Source organism: Pantherophis guttatus, chromosome 4, assembly GCF_059756535.1.
Source record: "Pantherophis guttatus breed Tessera chromosome 4, ASM5975653v1, whole genome shotgun sequence".
Lineage (NCBI taxonomy): Eukaryota > Metazoa > Chordata > Lepidosauria > Squamata > Colubridae > Pantherophis > Pantherophis guttatus.
The window spans coordinates 4632484-4651998 of NC_142066.1; the positions used below are offsets into that span (position 1 = coordinate 4632484).

At 46.3% G+C, this 19515-nt stretch overlaps 1 protein-coding gene across 1 annotated transcript; it reads right to left on the reverse strand.

Moving 5' to 3' along the window:
- Positions 1–4852: 4852 nt before the first annotated feature.
- Positions 4853–18112, reverse strand: NGDN (neuroguidin). The gene is made up of 11 exons (XM_087891717.1): positions 18004–18112; positions 16074–16133; positions 15602–15673; positions 13601–13738; positions 12391–12475; positions 12225–12277; positions 9906–10032; positions 9628–9796; positions 7960–8116; positions 5707–5767; positions 4853–4997 (listed from the first exon to the last, which is right to left on the reverse strand). Exons 1-11 carry the CDS (start codon positions 18046–18048, stop codon positions 4978–4980), a joined length of 987 nt encoding a protein of 328 aa, XP_087747843.1. The 5' UTR covers positions 18049–18112; the 3' UTR covers positions 4853–4977.
- Positions 18113–19515: the final 1403 nt, after the last annotated feature.

The window sequence follows — 19515 nt, forward strand, 5'->3', positions numbered from 1 at the left end:
CAGGAGAATTCTGGGAGCTGAAGTCCAGACCTCTTCAAGCAGCCAAGCACAGCCATAAAAAAAATAAAAATAAAATAAATCCAGAAAATAATTACTTTTTGGCATGTCAGCCATTCACCCTAGCAATATTTAGGCATAGCCGACGGGTATTTCTTTCGGAAAGAAAAAAAAAACCAAAAAACCCTGAATTTTCACCCCATTCTTTTCATTCGCCGTCCAAACGCCCCCCCAATTTCTCCAGCCCCCCCCTCGCTCTCGTTCTGCCGAATCCCCGTATAGAAAAAAGGGGAACAGTGAAACGAACGCCGACAAAATGGGGGCAGGCGGAAAGAGGGAGAGGAGGAATAAAGGAAGGAGAGGGGAAAAAAAAAAGGAGTGTGGAGGGGGGGAAAGGCTGGGTGAGGGGCTGCAACGAGGGAAAACACAACTGCAGTGCCGAACGGAGGCACCAAATTAATTTGAGGACGGGAGTGGGAGGCTGCGTGGCCGGAATAAAAATGAGGAGGGGGGAGAGGGGAGGAAACGGGGTGGAGGGAGCCCCCTGCAGGCCGAGATAAGATCCATACACAAAGGACACCCCCACCCCAAAATGCAAGATGGAGTTGGGTGGGTGGGTATGCACCCTCCGTTCCTAAGACCCCCCCTCCCCTTTCCCCAGGGGAGGTGACACCACTGTCCTTCAGACACACACCCCCGCCCCGGGGACCCCCATCGAATTAGGATCCATCTCCTGACATCTGGGCTCCGACACCACCGAGCCCATCATCCACACTCTTGTTTCCCCTTTATAGAGGTGAGCCAGCTAGACTCAAGATGGTTTTCTCTTGATTTTGCTGCCAATTATAGCATCTTACAATGCTGATCGACCAGGAGCCGAGTTCAGATCCAGCCTCCAGCAATGGACAGGCCGAGCGACTGGCGTTAATTTTTAGCCCATTTTTTTTTCATACACACCTCAAGGCGGCAAATATACCTCACACTCTTTTCCCCCCTCCTTCTCTTTTCCCCATAACAACCACCCTGTGAGGCTGAGAGAGAGGGAGGGATTGGCTCAAAATCACCCAGCTGGCTTTCATGCTTAAGGCAGGACTAGAACTCACCGTCTCCTGGTGATTGGCCCAGAGTCAACCGACTGGCTTTCGTGCCTAAGGAGACGAAGGACTTCTAGTTCCGCTTTAGGCATGAAAGCCAGCTGGGTGACTTTGGGCCAATCACCAGGAGATGGTGAGTTCTAGTCCCACCTTAGGCCTGAAAGCTGTCTGGGTGACTTTTGGACAATCACTGGGAGACAGTAAGTTCTAATCCCGCCTTAGGCCTGAAACCGAATCACCAGGAGACAGTGAGTTCTAGTCCCACCCTAAGCACGAAAACCGACTGGGTGACTTTGGGCCAATCACCAGGAGATGGTGAGTTCTAGTTCCGCTTTAGGCCTGAAAGCCGGCTGGCTGATTCTGGCCACTCACTGGGAGACTGGGAATTCTAGTCCCACCTTATGCATGAAAGCCAGCTGGGTGACTTTGGGCCAATTACCAGGAGATGGTGAGTTCTAGTCCCACCTTAGGCCTGAAAGCCGGCTGGGTGACTTTGGGCCAATCACCAGGAGATGGTGAGTTCTAGTCCCACCTTAGGCCTGAAAGCCGTCTGGGTGACTTTCGGCCAATCACTGGGAGATGGTGAGTTCTAATCCCGCCTTAGGCCTGAAAGCTGAATCACCAGGAGAGGGTGAGTTCTAGTTCTGCTTTGGGAATGAAAGCTGGCTAGGTGACTTTGGGTCACTCACCGGGAGACTGGGAATTCTAGTCCCACCTTATGCATGAAAGACGGCTGGCTGATTCTGGGCCACTCACCGGGAGACTGGGAATTCTAGTCCCACCTTATGCATGAAAGCCGGCTGGCTGATTCTGGGCCACTCACCGGGAGACTGGGAATTCTAGTCCCACCTTATGCATGAAAGCCAGCTGGGTGACTTTGGGCCAATCACCGGGAGAAGGTGAGTTCTAGTTCCACTTTAGGCCTGAAAGCCGGCCGGCTGATTCTGGGCCAATCACCGAGAGACTGGGAATTCTAGGCACAATTCTCAGGCCCAAAAGCTGGCAGGATGTCTTCGGGCCATTCCCCCCCCCCTTTCAACCAAACCCACCTCACAAGGTGGTTGTTGTGGAGAAAATAAGAGGAAAGGTGTTGGAAAAGACACGGGACGCAAATAAATAAATAAAATACATACATATTTTTTGAGACATCCTAATTGGGGCATTTTTCCACCCCATCTCAAGTCCCTGCAATCCGCTACAATTTCTCCATTTCTATTTTCCTCTCTTTCCCGGCCCCCTCCCCTTACTTTTCAGCGCTGATCCCTCCCGTCGGTTCCTTGAGCGTGTCGGGCCATCGATTCCCTCCTCGTGTTTTATCGGATTCCACTTAGCCCGATCAGAGTTTAAACCAGGCGAGGATTCCCTTCCCCACTCCGCCGTCTTCCCCCTCCTCTCCCCAGCCCGAGTTGGATCAATGCCATTGATTTTTGCCAGTCACTTTAACGCAGGCGAGGAATTTGAGGAGGGGGGGGTGAGAGACACACAGAGAGAGAGAACGAGAGAAACGTGGGGATTCCCGTATTAAGGACTTCGATCGCTAAAAAAAAAAAAAAAGAGAGAGAGAGAGAAAAACAAGAAGCCGAAGTCACACGTCACGCGTTTCCCCCCGCGGACGTGCCAGTCCTCGAGTTATGACTGTCAGGGAGGCTGCCCCTATTATGGCCATCATTCGCGACGATGTTAAAACAGGTCGGTCGGCGGCCGACCTGTTTTAACAATCTAATTTGGGGGGGAGGGCGGCGGTCATTAAGCAAATGCCAGTGTCGTTAAGCAGAACGAGTGTTTGCTGAAATCGGAAGCCGACGTCAGCTTTTTTCAGCAAAACGGTCGTAAAAGGAGGTCATGCCGTCACTGTAGGATGCGGTAAAACAGTCATAAATGTAGCTGGGAGGGCTGAGTGCCCAAGTTGGGTCATGGGACGATGAGTAGGGGTGGGTGGGGTGAAGAGAGGGATAGCACTTGAACGTCACATCCAGGTTGCGATTACGGGTAGACCTCGCTTTACGACAATTGAGCCCATGCTTTCTGTCACTAAGCGAGACATTTGTCGAGTGAGTTTTGGCCCCGCTTTCTTGCCACCGCCGATGAGTGAATCACTGCGGTTGTTAAAAGCGAGGAACACGGTTGTTAAGCAAATCTGGATCCCCCCCCCCCAGGGACTCTGCTCGTCAGATCGCAAAACAGGATCACCAGATTTAAATTGGTGGCTGGCTGGCCCAACCCTTCCCCTTCCAGGAGTCCCCACACGCCCCATTTTGGCTCCCAGGTTAAGTGCAGGGAGGCCTACTAGGCCCAAAACGAGGCGCAGGAGGGTACGTCACCCTCCCCTCGCGGCCTGTTTTTGCTCCCAGACGGTGGAGGCCGAATGCTGCCTGTCAGTCACACACTCTGGCTACGCCCACCCAGCCCGTCATTAGGGCAGAAAACCGGTTAAATTATTTGAATCCCACCACTGCGGATCTCGTGACCCCGGGACATTGCAACTGTCGTAAATATGAATCAGTTGCCAAGCATTTAAATTTGGATCACCTGGCCACCGGGACGCCGCAACGGTCGTCAAGTGTGAAAAATGATCCTAAGTCCCTTTTTTTTCCAGTGCCGTTGTAAACCTTGAATGGCTCCCACAGAGAGGGCCTCCTCAGGGTGCCGTCGGCCAAACAATGTTGACTGGCGACCCCCAGGGGGAGAGCCTTCTCTGTGGGGGCTCCTGCCCTATGGAATGAATTGCCCCCGGACATACGAAGGATCCCCGACCTCCGCACCTTCCGTCGTGCTCTGAAGACCCTATTATTTCAGGAAGCTGGTCTGACGGGATAAATGATTTTAAAGTGGTTTAATATGGTTTTAATTGGAAGTTTTAATTTTGGCCAAAGATTCAATTGTTTTAATATGTTTTTTAAATTTTGTCTTGTATGTTGTTTTATCATGGCTCTTCACCGCCCTGAGTCCTTCAGGAGAAGGGCGGTATACAAATATAATAAAAACTAAAAAATACTAAAAACTACTAAATGAAGTATTGTAACTCGAGGCCTACCTGTCACCCGGAAGGTAGATTCGTCGGAAATTTCAACAGCCGCAAAGCAAGCGGTCCTAAGGAGAGGACTGCTTTCGGAATGCGAGGTGTGTTTGGGGGATGAACTGCGGAAACAGCAGAGACAAATTGAGAACTGGCCCCGATCGCCCGTCGTGAACCTGGTTAACTAGGCTAAACTTTTGAATTATTCTTTTGGGGAAAAAAGTTTGCTTTTCTTCACAACGCGGGAGATTAGAATTCAGAGCAAGCCCCAAAATGTGTGTTTCTTCGCCTCGCAACTGACTGTATCAGCGATGGCGAACGAGTGGCGAAAATGGTCGCGTGGAAACGTCGCTCGCTCGCTCGTCAGGATCGTGCTCTGGAAAAGCCGAAGTCCCAGGTTCTAGCGTGCACGCGCGCCCAACGATCAGCTGGCCGGGGCGCATGCAGAGGCCGGTTTTTGGTACTGCCATGTGCGCGAAGGGATCGTGGTCTGGAAAAGCCGAACTTCCGGGTTCTAGCGTGCATGCACGCCTGACGATCAGCTGGCTGGCGCACATGCACATACCCGTTTTCGGCACTGCCGCGCGTGTGAAGGAGCCGATTGTCACGCGGGCATGCAGGCCAGAAACCCAGAAGACAGACAGGCAAGGCTTCGTGTGCCACTTTCGGCACGCGTGCCGTAGGCTCCCCATCACGGGACTATATCACGGCTTTTCTCCCCGGAAAGCATAAACCACGAGAGAGATTAAACCAGAAAAGAAGGCCTTTCAGCTTTATTATTAAGTACTAAAGATCCCATACAGGCTAAACGGAGGGGTGTCATTCCGAGTTATTGGGGATCTGGAGACCTCAAATCCTGAGCAGTGAGCTTTATCGTCTCTTGCGGAAACCTGGAGGACGAGGGAGGGAAAAGAGGGGAGAGAAAGAAAGAGAGAGAGAGAGAGAGAGAGAGAGAGAGAGAGAGAGAGAGAGAGAGAGAGAGAGAGAGAGAATGAATTTAGTACGGGAAAAAAATTCTAGCTTTAGATAGGAAGAGGCTGGGTTTCTATCAAGAGGCTAGACCTCAGTGAGGAACGGAGATTCACAAGGAGCAAAGGAACGGTAGGGTAATCCTCGCCTTCCAACCAGAATCCCCCATCGCTAAGTAAGGTGGCTGTTAAGTGAGTCACGACCGATTTTACCACCTTCCCCCCCCCCACCCACAGATTTGTGAAGTGAGCCACTGCAGTCGTTAACCGAACCAAGCGGTCGTTAAGCAAATCCGCCTTTCCTCACGGACTATACCGGTCGGAAGCCGGCTGGGAAGATCGCAAACGGCGATCTAATATACGCAGTTTGCAAATGACCAATTGAGAGAAAACCAAACGCTTGGCAAAATATATTCGATTTTGAGACATCCTCGCTTTGCACCGATTCTAGATTTTTAATCTTTTCACCCGGGAAGAATTCCAATTCGAGATTCCCTTCGCTTCCTAAACCAGCGGGAGAGACAGGCGGGAATTTGGGGGGCAGGAAGGAAGTTTGGTAAACTTCCTAATTTTCCGATTTAAAAGCGGGGGGGGGGGGGAAAGAGATCACTTCCTTCTCATCGACGCTTACCCTTTTTCTTGCCTCGTTTCGTATTTATATTCTTCCTCCTCTTTTTGGGTGGATTGAAATCCTGTCAGGAGGAAGTGGCAGAAGAAAAAAAAGAGATCAGAGGAAAGAGAAAAATCAACAGGAAGAGGGGAATCTAAGGACAGAGAAGGGAATTCCCACGTGTTATTCAGGAGATTAACTGGTAGTGCTCAAATTAACGACCGCAACGGAGGCTGGGATTATGATCGTAAATCATTGCCATCGTTCAGTGATTCAATTTCACTCCCACAATTCTCTAGCCATCATGGAGGTTAGCAACCGCGGCAAGTTTTGAGATAAATGGGACTTCAACTCCCAGAATTCCCTAATGCTAATGAATTCCTTTTGATATGTACGCCCATTGTGGACTGCATACTCTCTTCTAATCCCTTTCTCTGCAATCTCTCCGTTCTAGGAGATAGGAGGAAAAAAAAAATACAGGGATGACTGGCTGGGCAATTCTGGGAGTTGAAGTCCGCCCAGCTTGGGACTTCAAGTTGCTGAGGTTGTACAACAGCGCTCCAGATTCTCTCATAAAGAGAGAAGCCACGGGTTCGAAAAGTTCTGATGATTCCCCTCCACGGCCAAAGGGATCCACTCCCAGTTGCAAAGCATGGTAGTAGGAAGGTTTACGGGCCTAGATCAGCTATTCCAAGCACCAGACTACAAAGTGGGAGATCCTGAGTTCTAGTCCCATCTTAAACTTGAAAGCAAGCTAAGTGACTTTGAACCAGTAACCAGGAGACAGTGAGTTCTAGTTCCGCCTTAAGAATGAAAGCCGGCTGGATGACTTTGGCCCAATCACCAGGAAATGTTGAGTTCTAGTCCCGCCTCAGGAATGAAAGCCAGCTGGATGACTAGGCCAATCACCAGGAGATGTTGAGTTCTAGTCCCGCCTCAGGAATGAAAGCCAGCTGGATGACTAGGCCAATCACCAGGAGATGTTGAGTTCTAGTCCCGCCTCAGGAATGAAAGCCAGCTGGATGACTAGGCCAATCACCAGGAGATGTTGAGTTCTAGTCCCGCCTTAGGCATGAAAGCCAGCTGAGTAACTTTGGCCCAATCACCAGCAGACGGTGAGTTCCAGTCCCGCCTTAGGCATGAAAGCCGGCTGAGTGACTTTGGCCCAATCACCAGGAGACAGTGAGTTCTAGTCTCGCCTCAGGAATGAAAGCCGGCTGGATGACTCTAGACCAATCACCAGGAAATGTTGATTTCTAGTCCCGCCTTAGGAATGAAAGCCAGCTGGATGACTAGGCCAATCACCAGGAGATGTTGAGTTCTAGTCCCGCCTTAGGCATGAAAGCCGGCTGAGTGACTTTGGCCCAATCACCAGGAGACAGTGAGTTCTAGTACCGCCTTAGGCATGAAAGCCAGCTGGATGACTCTAGACCAATCACCAGGAGATGTTGAGTTCTAGTCCCGCCTTAAGCATGCAAGCCAGCTGGGTGACTTTGGCCCAATCACCAGGAGACAGTAAGTTCTAGTCCTGCCTTAAGAATGAAAGCCAGCTGGATGACTTTGGTCCAATCACCAGGAGATGTTGAGTTCTAGTCCCGCCTTAAGAATGACAGCCAGCTGGATGACTTTGGTCCAATCACCAGGAGATGTTGAGTTCTAGTTCCGCCTTAAGCATGCAAGCCAGCTGGATGACTTTGGTCCAATCACCAGGAGATGTTGAGTTCTAGTCCCGCCTTAAGCATGCAAGCCAGCTGGGTGACTTTGGCCCAATCACCAGGAGATGTTGAGTTCTAGTCCCGCCTTAAGCATGCAAGCCAGCTGGGTGACTTTGGCCCAATCACCAGGAGACGGTGAGTTCTAGTCCCGCCTTAGGCATGAAAGCCTATCTGGATGACTTTGGGCCAGACCCTCCCTCTCAGCCCAACCCACCTCGCAGTGTTGTTGTTGGGGGGGGGGGGCGGGGAAGAGAAGGAGAAAGGTGTGTTGGATATTTTCCCCACCTTGAGCTACTTGTAAAATAATTCAAAATAAATTAAATGTCTCCAATAACTAAGAAGAAACAAGACCGGCCACGAGTTTCCGGTGCACAGTATTCACGCATCCCAATAATATTCACGAAAAAGCCCCCCCCCCATTTCCAACATGGCTCACTTACGTCGAGCTACCTTTCCCACTTCCTGCCCCGTCACTAACCCGCAAGGGGGGGGACGCCTTTCAGACCCTCACCAAACCCTTTCCCATCTCAACGATCAGAGGCAGACCCAATAAACTCACTTCTCCCATCGACGGCGTGGCCCCTGTGAGGGCGCTGATGTCCCCGAAGTGGGTGAGGGAGCTGAGCTGGGAGCTGACGAGTCCTCCTCGTCTACGACGGGCTTTCTCCTTCCGGGTGACGTTGAGACGGACCATCATGCTCTCCTCGTAGTTGGTCCTGCGACAAGACAAGAAGACGGGGACATGTTTGGACAGCCGAGGCGAACGAATGGGGTTCCAAGGTAGACTGCGTCTGCCTCTGGAGGCTCCACCCAGTACAACCGAGACTCCTGCTTCAAAATCCACGATGTTCTTTCCACTAGGCCTGTCCACGGTGCTCTCTCCTATCGGAGCTTGGGCCCCCCCCACACAACCCATAAAGCTTCTGTCAGCACTTCAACCTGCATTTACTCTAGCGCTGACATAAGAAGGAGAAGAGGGGGCAGCTGGCAAGAGGACGCTTGACTTTTCACCTACTTATTTTCCCTGAAGATAATATCCCCTAGGAGATGAGATGGGAGGGGGGGACATTCCTGGGAGCTGAAGTAGTAGATATGGGGAGAGCGATTTGGAAGATGGCCAATGAGACGCAGAGAACTGGGGAACGGAAAGGGAAGGTTTGGGGTCAGGAAGTCAGTGTTGGCTACGACATAATCGGGGACAGATTGTCGTGCTTAATAAATGAAAGATTTCATCAAAGACTATTTGTTTGGAAATGCAATTTACTTTATTTGAGACGACATCGAAACCTGGCAGCTTCTACTTTTCCAATTTTGCCAGAAAAGTCGGGATTTCCCCATTCGTCCTTCTTAAGCCCAAATATATTTTGGAAAATTTGAACCCTGGCTGTTTCGCCTGGAGATGGAGCACCGTAGACAGGGTTGGGTTTCACTTTATGTTACTACTGGTTTGCCGTGCGTGCGTGCGCCTGGTTTGCCCGTGATTTCCACTACCGGTTCCGTCGAACCGGTCTGAACCGGCTGAATCCCACCTCCGAGTAGAGTGTTTTAAGGTAAAGGAAGTTTAGCCCAGCATTACGCTCAACCCTCCCGGAAGCTAGTGGGGTCTACTGGTTAAGGCACCCGGCTAGAAAGCAGATGTGAGTTCTAGTCCTGCTTTATGCATGAAAGCTGACTGGGTGACTTTGGGCCAATCACCAGGAGCCGGTGAGTTCTAGTCCTGCCTTAGGCACGAAAGCGGACTGGATGACTTTCAGCCAATCACCAAGAGACAGTGAGTTCTAGTCCTGCCTTAGGCACTAAAGCCGCTGGGTGACTATGGGACAATTCCTGGGAGATAGTGAGTTCTAGTCCCACCTTAGGGATGGAAAGCCATTGGGTGTCTTTGGGCCAATCATCCGAAGACATCTGAGTTCTAGTCCCGCCTTAGGCATGAAAACAGGCTGAGTGACGTTGGGCCAATAACCAGGAGACTGTGAGTTCTAGTCCCGTTTCCGGCATGAAAACTGACTTGAGTCAATCCCGCTATGTCCAGCCCGCCTCACAGGGTTGTTGTTGTTGTTGTGGGAAGCTAGGAGGACGAAGGAATATTTTGTGCGTTCATCACCCTGAATTATTCATCACCCTAAATAAATAAATAAAATCCACCTCCCCGCTCCTTCTGAGCAAACAGGCTGATGCCCTCACCCTCCTCGCGCCCGGTCTGACCCTTCCCTCCTTCCTCACTAACCGATGCGCATCCTCCCGGTTCTGTCGGGCCGTGTGAGCGTGATGCCCTTCCCGGATCTCTTCCGGAGCGTCGGAATACTGTTCCTTTAGCTCGCGGATGATGGAGCTGCTAAGTGCTCGCTTTTTGGCTTGTTCCACCATCTTCTTCTCTCTCTCCATCTCGGTTTCATCTGCGAGAGACGAGAGTGACGTTCGTGATGGATAAAGCAACTCGGTTTGTTCTTTCTTACGTCACGACTCCAGAGTCCCTCCCTTTACACAACCATGTTTCGTTCTTACTGTAATGCACGGGGACCAGACGAGGTGGGATGTACTTCCGGATGCCTCCTTTGGAAGTCTGTTTCCCAGGAGTCTTGGAGGCACCTCCACCATCTTCTTCCTCTTCTCCGTCTTCCGAGTCACTGAGCTGGGAATGGGACGAGAGAATGGCAAGAATTTCGTTCAATTGAAGAGTAGATCAATATTTGTCCATGTCTCAACAGCGGCGAGAATGGCATTTGCCCAACTGTGGAAAGATGCAGATACGCCCCCTGACCATCTGACAATAAATAAGATTCTTCAATGTGCTGAGATGGACAGGTTGACATATATATTAAAAGATAAGAAAGACTCAATATATAATAAAAGTTGGGACAGATGCTTTGTCTGGCTTAAAAAAAGGTTAAACCTAGGATAGGTGATAAGATCATCTTATTAGATTAAATAGATACTTAATAGGCTATATAATTCTTTATAATTTTGAAAAAAACAGGCCAATTGTTTTGTAGATAATTAAAAGAACTTGATTGTGTTGAAATGTTTGGTTAGGATGATATTAGTTAATATTAATTGGAGAGTGAGTTTAACTCGCGGTTAGTCGTGTTTGTTGTTTCGTTTTAGTCTTGTGTTTATGTGTTCCTACATTTCATTTCTTATATTGTTTTCCAATCATTATTATGTGTTAATTTTACTGTAAATATTTAATAAAGATATTTTTTAAAAAAAGAAAAAAAGAGTAGATCAATGTTTCTTAATCTGGGCAATTTTAAGAGGTGGGGACTGCAACTCTCAAAATTCTACCGTGTTTCTCCGAAAATAAGACTTGAGTCTTATTTTCTTTTAGAGTTGAAAATAAGCACTTGGGCTTATTTTCGAGGTGGTCTTCCTTTTTTTTGAGTGAAGTAGACCAGACTCCAGAGGTGTTATTCAGACGGTTCGAATCCCACCGCTGCCAGATTTGCTGAACTCGACGTGTCGTGGATGGACCGACACCTCCATTCCGAACCTTCAGCGTTCAAAATGGAGGCTTTTTGGCGAACGGAAGGAAAATGGTTCCTGTCTGCCATCCTTCCCTCAGGCTGTGCTGAGCTTGAGGAATGGATGACAGGCAGGAAAATCCTCCTCACCAGTTTCCTCTCGCGAGACAAAAAGCCTCCCACGAGCCTCCCAAAAAGAGGGAAAAAGCAAAGCAGCTGTCAAAGGAGATGCCGGCTTCAGGGAAGCCATCCAACAAGCAGAAGCGCTGCGCCCAGAAAGAGAAGGGCAAAAGCCCCCCCCCCCCCCCCGCTGCCACTCATGCTGGCCACACCATACCCCCGGGCTTATTTTCGGGGTGGGGTAATATTAGACCCACCCCCAAAAAATTAGGGCTGTGCTTATTATTGGGGTGGATCGTGTTTTCGGAGAAACACGGTATCTATCAGCATTTGTAGATGTACTTTGAGCCAATCACCAGGAGACGGTGAGTTCTAGTCCTGCCTTATACACGAAAGTCGGCTGGGTGACTTTGGGCCAATCACCAGGAGACGGTGAGTTCTAGTCCTGCCTTAGATATGAAAGCCGGCTGGGTGACTTTGGGCCAATCACCAGGAGACGGTGAGTTCTAGTCCCGCCTTATACATGAAAGTTGGCTGGGTGACTTTGGGCCAATCACCAGGAGACAGTGAGTTTTAGTCCCGTCTTATACATGAAAGCCAGCTGGGTGACTTTGGGCCAATCACCAGGAGACGGTGAGTTCTAGTCCTGCCTTAGATATGAAAGCCGGCTGGGTGACTTGGCCCAATCACCAGGAGACTGTGAGTTCTAATCCCGCCTTAGGCCTGATAGCCGGCTGGGTGACTTTGGCCCAATCACCAAGAGACAGTGAGTTCTAGTCCCACCTTAGACATGCCGCAGGTAAGGCTGTTCAGGAAATCCTCGATTTATGACCACAAATAAGTCCCATAATTTGTTTTAAGGGAGGCATTTGTTAACAAGAGTTTTGCCCCATTTTTACGACCTTTCTTGCCACGGTTTGTTAAGTGAATCCCCGCAGTTGTTAAGCGAGTAACCCGGTTGTTAAGTGAATCTGGTTCCCCCCATTGACTTTGCTGGTCAGAAGGTCGCAAACTGTGATCCCACGACCCCGGGATCCTGCGACCGTCATAAATAAAGAGCCGGTTGTCAAAGTGTTTTCAATTTCGATCACGTGACTGTCGGGATGCTGCAACGGTTGTTAAGTGTGAAAAACGGTCCTAGGTCACCTTTTTTCCGCACCCTTGTCACTTCGGTCACTAAACGAATCGTTGTACGTTGAGGACCTACTTGTATTCAACTCTAATTTTTTTTTTCTTTTCCTACCTTGCTGACCAAGTTATCCGGATTCGGTTTGTATTTCAAGGGATCGTCGTCAGCTGAAAAGATGAGAGCCGAAACCACGGAAAACCAGTTAAGAAGGACTCTTCTGAAGGGTCCATTTTGGACCATTTTTTTCCACCCCCACCCCTCCAAATCCCTCAGGACTTACCCAGGCCCCCAGTAACAACCGCCTTCACCAGTTTGTCCACCTGGTATTTCAATTTCTGCTCAATCGGACGCATCTTCTCCAGCACCTGTGCATCCACCCCCCAAAAAAGCAGCGTATTGAAAGATATAAACCAGCTTTAATTACGGTCATACGTGTCACTGGGTCCCATGGGGCTTCATCAGAGCTATGAGCACTTATCAAGAAAAGGACATTTTTCTATGCCCCCCCCCCCAAATTTTATTTTTATTTCAATACATCAATGTTTCTCAACCTGTGGCAGCTTTTAAGATGGGTGGACTTCAACTCCCAGAATTCCACCGCCAGCAGTCAGTTGAGGAATCCTGGGAGTTGAAGTCCACCATCTTAACATTCTTAAGGTTGCTAACTCCCGTGCTTGTTGAGGAATTCTGGGAGATGAGGTCCACCCGTCTTCAATTTACTAAGGTTCCCAAGAGCCATATTGGCTGGGGAATTCTGGGAGTTGAAGTCTACCCATCTTAAAGTTAATAAGGTTGCTAACTCCCGTGCTTGTTGAGGAATTCTGGGAGATGAAGTCCACCCATCTTCAATTTACCAAGAGCCACATTGGCTAGGGAATTCTGGGAGATGAGGTCCACCCATCTTCAATTTACTAAGGTTCCCAAGAGCCATACTGACTGGGGAATTCTGGGACTTGAAGTCCACCCATCTTGAATTTACCAAGGTTCCTAACAGCCATATTGGCTGGGGAATTCTGGGAGTTGAAGTCCACCCATCTTAAAGTAACTAAGGTTGCTAACTCCCTTGCTGAGTGAGGAATTCTGGGAGATGAAGTCCACCGATCTTCAATTTACTAATGTTCCCAAGAGCCATATTGGCTGGGGAATTCTGGGAGTTGAAGTCCACCCATCTTAAAGTTATTAAGGTTCCTAAGAGCCATATTGGCTGGGGAATTCTGGGAGATGAGGTCCACCCATCTTAAAGTAATAAGGTTCCTAAGAGCCATATTGGCTGGGGAATTCTGGGAGTTGAAGTCCACCCATCTTAAAGTTACTAAGGTTCCTAACAGCCATATTGTCTGGGGAATTCTGGGAGCTGAAGTCCACCCATCTTAAAGTAATAAGGTTCCTAAGAGCCATATTGGCTGGGCAATTCTGGGAGATGAGGTCCACCTATCGTAAAGCTAATGGACCAGACAGATCTCCCTGCAGAAGTCCAGGATGGCTCCTACCGTCCGCGTTTCCACCAACCGCAGTAAGGCAGGGTGGTTGGCCACAGAATGTCCCGAGGTCTTCTCCAACATCAAGTGGGAGAGGTCTTGAATGTAGAGGAGAAGGAGATGGTCCTTCACTTCCAGGAAACTGAGGCCCTGATGAGAGGAGAAAAAGGAGGCCGGTGAACCATAGGGAAGATTTACGACCTTGAGTGGAGACTCGGGGAAGAGAATTGAGGTATGAGATGCCACCACAGAAGGTGTTCTGACTTAGGCTTCCCAAGAGCATAAAGCAGACTCCTTGTCCCGACAAAAACCCCTTTTTATTAAGTGACTGTGAATTCTTCTCATTCACATCCATTCAAGGGAGAATTTACAGTCACAGACCTTATCTGGCTTGGAGAGCTGCCAGGCTGATATCTTCAAAACTTGGCAAGGAATCTCGGAGAGTCACGAACCTATTAAGCGAACTAATTGTCTCCTGCAAACTCCACTTCCCTGTTGCTCCTCTTTTATTCCCTCTGGGAGGGGCCATTCACCGTCTACCTGTGGCTTTACTCCTGAGTCGACCCTTGTTCCTTAGCTGTTCCCTTCTCTTGTCAGCTCTGCCATGCGCACACTGGGAACAGGCTCCAGCTGTTCTTCTGCCCCACTGATGTCCGACTCCGATATCGGACAGTCCCATCTCTGCCTCCGATGCAAAGCCCTCATCAGAGCCTTCCTCAGACTCCAGGACTGGCCCATGTTCCTCCCCAACCTCCTCAGAGTCTGAGTCTGCCACCAGCTCAGCTGGTGGGCCACAACAGAAGGAGAAACGTATCTGACATGGACATAGTTGGAGGAGATTAGCTGCGGAGGTCTTGCAGATAATTAAAAGTTCACAGTAGAAGCAGAATGCAGATAGTCCTCGACTTACAACAGTTCGTTTAGTGACTGTCCAATGTTACGATGGCATTGAAGTGACTTATGACTGTTTTTCACACTTATGACCGTTACAGCATGGTCACGTGATTGACATCCAGATGCAGACTCATATTTATGACGGTTGCAGCGTCCATGGGGTCACGCCATCCCCTTTTGAGACTTTCTGACCAGCGAAATCCACGGGGCAGCCGGATTCAATTAACAATCGGGTGACTCGCTGAACGACGGCAGCGATTCGCTTAACGACGGTGGGAAGAAAGGTCGCACAATGGGGGCAAAGCTCACCGAATAACCGTCTCGCTTGGCAACAGAAATGTGGGGCTCAAATAAAATGATTATGCTGGAAATTATGTTTATGTTGGGAATAGTAAAAATGAAATGATTGTGTTAGGATTAATAGTAAAGTAATGAAGATGATTATATTGGGAGCAACAGTTAAAATATTTTTTAAATGCTTACAATAACTGTAATGATTTATACTGTTAAAATATATCCATCTAAACAAAAAGAAAGAGAAAAATGGAATGATATTTGGTTAGGATTTAAGATTTAAGTAACGGGTTTTTGGGACGATGGCATAGTTAAATTGATAGAATTTGGGGATATAACTGAGTAAAATATTAAGTTGTGTTAATCGAAAAATAAGATTTGTTAATGATTTGTATTAATCTGTGACCGGATCAATGCTTCGTTTTGGGAAAGATGTTTTAAAAAATAAAAAAACTTTTTTCAAAAAAATAAAAAAGAAATGTGGGGCTCAAGAGCCTTGGTAGTACAGTGGTCTAAAGCACTCTGTTATTAAGAACAGCTGCCTGCAATTACTGCAGGTTCGAATCTCTCCAAGGCTCAAAGTTGACTCAGCCTTCCATCCTTTCTAAGATAGGTGAAATGAGGACCCAGTTTGTGGGGGCAATAAGCTGACTTTGTATAAATATACAAAAGAATGAAGGCTATTGCTTAGCGCATTGTAAACTGCCCTGAGTCTCCGGAGAAGGGCGGCATATAAATAATAATAATAATAAAAAATTGTGATTGTTAAGTCGAGGACTGCCTGCATTGGCCCACATCCGTCTCCGTTTGTTCGACAGTTTTTACCTTTTCGGTGGGGTAATCGCCTGCTCGTATCTTCTGCATTAAACGTTGTACATGATGAGTAACTGCAACCACCTGTATCAATTAAAGGAGAATATTTACAGCTCAGGGCTGAAATGAGGAGTCCTTGAGGCTCTCTGAGCTTGGCTGTTTTCTTGCAGACATTCCATTACCCAACTAGGTAACCTCATCAGTGCTAGTAGGGAGTGCTGTTTTAATAGAAACTGGAATATAAACTGACAGCAAACAGCACTCGTCAGCACCGATGAGGTTACCTAGTTGGGTAATAAAACGTCTGCAAGAAGAAAAACCAAACAAGCTCAGAGGGCACCAAGAACCATCTGCAACCCCAACCAAGGAAGGACGAAGCAAAATCACATTTTTGAAAAAGGAGAGAAGAAACACAGTCAGCTGCAAAAGCTGGGAAGAGGGCTGAACATTTAGGGAAGAGGAAAAGTAAAATCGCTTATCTCACCTGTTCTTGGAGAGATTTGAACAGGGTTAGGGCTGCAGGTAAGTCAGCTTCCACAATATCCTGAAACCGAGAAGAAAACACAGGCAGGGGGAGAGGGGAAAAAAAAAATCAATTTCTGTATCTCAGAATTATTCCATTTTATTCCCACCACCGACGTCACTCTTGGTGAATTGATTTTAGGTAATTTACAATTTCTCCCTGCAGTGATAAAGAGGTTTTTGTTTTCTCTGTTCGATCGTGTCCATTTCTTGGAGGCAGCCTTGACAGGTCCCTGCAACGTTTTTTCAGACGTGGTTTGCCATTGCAAGGAAGGAATAAAGAGAGGAAAAAAAGAGAGGAGAGGAAGAAAAGAATGAATAGAGGAGAAAAGGAGAGGAAGGAAGGAATAAATAGAGGAAAAAAGGAGAGGAAGGAAGGAATAAATAGAGGAAAAAAGAGAGGAAGGAATAAATAGAGGAAAAAAGGAGAGGAAGGAAGGAATAAAGAAAGGAAAAAAAAGAGAGGAGAGGAAGAAAAGAATGAATAGAGGAAAAAAGGAGAGGAAGGAAGGAATAAATAGAGAAAAAAGGAGAGGAAGGAATAAATAGAGGAAAAAAGAGGAGAGGAAGAAAAGAATGAATAGAGGAAAAAAGGAGAAGAAGGAAGGAATAAATAGAGGAAAAAAGAGAGGAGAGGAAAAAAGAATGAATAGAGGAAAAAAGGAGAAGAAGGGAGGAATAAATAGAGGAAAAAAGAGAGGAGAGGAAAAAAGAATGAATAGAGGAAAAAAGGAGAGGAAGGAAGGAATAAATAGAGGAAAAAAGGAGAGGAAGGAAGGAATAAAGAGAGGAAAAAGGGAGAGGAGAGGAAGAAAAGAATGACTAGAGGAAAAAAGAGAAGAAGGAAGGAATAAATAGAGGAAAAAAGAGAGGAGAGGAAAAAAGAATGAATAGAGGAAAAAAGGAGAGGAAGGAAGGAATAAATAGAGGAAAAAAGAGAGGAGAGGAAAAAAGAATAGAGGAAAAAAGGAGAGGAAGGAAGGAATAAATAGAGGAAAAAAGAGAGGAGAGGAAAAAAGAATGAATAGAGGAAAAAAGGAGAGGAAGGAAGGAATAAATAGAGGAAAAAAGGAGAGGAAGGAAGGAATAAATAGAGGAAAAAAGGAGAGGAAAAGGAATAAAGAGAGGAAAAAGGGAGAGGAGAGGAAGAAAAGAATGACTAGAGGAAAAAAGAGAAGAAGGAAGGAATAAATAGAGGAAAAAAGAGAGGAGAGGAAAAAAGAATGAATAGAGGAAAAAAGGAGAGGAAGGAAGGAATAAATAGAGGAAAAAAGAGAGGAGAGGAAAAAAGAATAGAGGAAAAAAGGAGAGGAAGGAAGGAATAAATAGAGGAAAAAAGGAGAGGAAGGAAGGAATAAATAGAGGAAAAAAGGGAGGAAGGAAGGAATAAATAGAGGAAAAAAGAGAGGAGAGGAAGAAAAGAATAAAGGAAAAAGAGGAGAGGAGTGAAAGAACGCACACGCACGCACACATATGGCTCATAGACATGGACACGCATATACATACCGACGCACAAATACATGACAGTACACACATGCATAATAATCACAGTATTAATCACATTAACTGCAAGTAATATTAATAATTAAGTTATAATTATAGTACGTATGCATGTATATATATATATAAAATTATTAATAATTATATTACTTATAATTACTAATGTAATTAATAATTACATAAGCAATATAATGAATAATTGCATGATAATACATTACATTACTATACATTACAATGAATAATTGCATTAAATTTAATGCATTCCATGAAAGAGACTCAAATCTGCCCAGATCCAACGCTCAGGGCTAAAAAGCATCTGCTCAGAGTCAGACAAAAGGCATTGCCGACCCGCGTTCAACACGTGTGTACGCCTCCCCTTCCCTCTTGTTTACCCGCGAGTCCATCCATTCACACGACAGAGACTGCAGGTCCGCCATCGCTCCGACTCTCACGTGGAAAAGTCGCTTTAGTTCCTTTGCTGGGAGAAATCCCGCCTTCTTCGAGCGAGTTGTCCAATCCGAGAGCACGTCCGCCTTTCCGGCACGGACCTCTAACCAATCGTTGAACGACGCGGAAGCGTCGCAACCAATCAGACCGAAGACTAGCGAGGATGTGTTTTTTTTTAAAGAAGCAGATGGAAGTTTATAAAAGCGCTTCTTTGACGAACGGAAATAGCCAATAGGGCTTAAGAGCCCACCTCCTGCGGAATCGATGCGGCCAATGAGGGGAAGGAGGCGGGGCCTCCCGTTTGGAACGTTCACCAGTCAGAAACATCAAAACAGATTCTTGAGGAATCCCCGCCTCGTTGAATCCAACAGCCTATCAGAATTTGAACCCGGCCGTCCGCGAAACTTTTGGTCCAATCAACGGAATCCTCTTCCTCTTACAAATTTCATTGATCATTTTTTTCAGTACAGCATCCAATATGATGGATTATATTTATAGAGTTTTTCCATTTTCCATTAGTAGATATCATGGCAGCCGTTCTGGTCTAATACCTCCCATTATCCCCAGACAGGATGATAGGCATTGTAGTCCAGCAATCTGGAGGGTCTAGAAGCTAAAAGGTTTTGGGAAAATATGCTGTAAATCTATTTTTTCCCCCCACAACCTTGGCAATTTTAGTGTGACTGGAGAATTCTGGGAGATTCCCACAAAAGACCTGAGGAATTCTGGGAGTTGAAGTCCACAAATACTGGCTGGAGAATTCTGGAGACATGATCAGGGTGGATAAAAATCAATGATTTTTTTTTTAAAAAAAAAATATAAAAAAATCAGATTTTTTAAAATTTAAATTGGATTTTTTTTTATTTAAATCGGATTTTTTTTTATTTTTATCTAATTTATTTTAATAAAAAACTCAACCACCAGAAGAGCTTACAATTAAGAAAATACTCGAGTGCGCAGAGATGACGAAATTAACCTATGAATTAAATGATGAGAAGATAGTTTATTATTTGGTGTGGGAAAGGTGGTATAAGTGGTTGCATGATAAAATGAAAGAAAGACCTAAAGGTGTGCTAAATCTTGATTAAAAGTGAGCTGAAATATCACCAAGCATTATTTATGTAAATAGTTAAAACACTGTACATCTGATAGTAATTGAAAATGTTATTATACTTATATGTTTTATGTCTTTGTCTGAATGTTTTGTTCCTCTTTTTTTTGTTTTGTTTGTAAAAAACCTCAATAAAGTTTCTATAAAAAAAAAATCAATGATTTTTTTTTAAAAAATAAAAAAAATCAGATTTTTTTTAATTTAAATTGGATTTTTTTGATTTAAATCGGATTTTTTTGATTTTTATCGAATTTATTTTAATAAAAAACTTTTGGGGTAAAAAATCTATCGTAAGATAGTTTTCTACTTAAGATACATAAATAATTTAGTTTATTCGGCATGAAAT

Bases quoted from the DNA above. Each gene is read 5' to 3' on its own strand.
- NGDN (XM_087891717.1), bottom strand. From the start codon at position 18,048: ATGGCGGACCTGCAGTCTCTGTCGTGTGAATGGATGGACTCGCGG. The intron at 16,134-18,003 runs GTAAACAAGAGG...TCTCGGTTTCAG, and splicing joins GTGAATGGATGGACTCGCGG to GATATTGTGGAAGCTGACTT. The intron at 9,797-9,905 runs GTAAGAACGAAA...CGTCTCTCGCAG, and splicing joins TCTGGTCCCCGTGCATTACA to ATGAAACCGAGATGGAGAGA.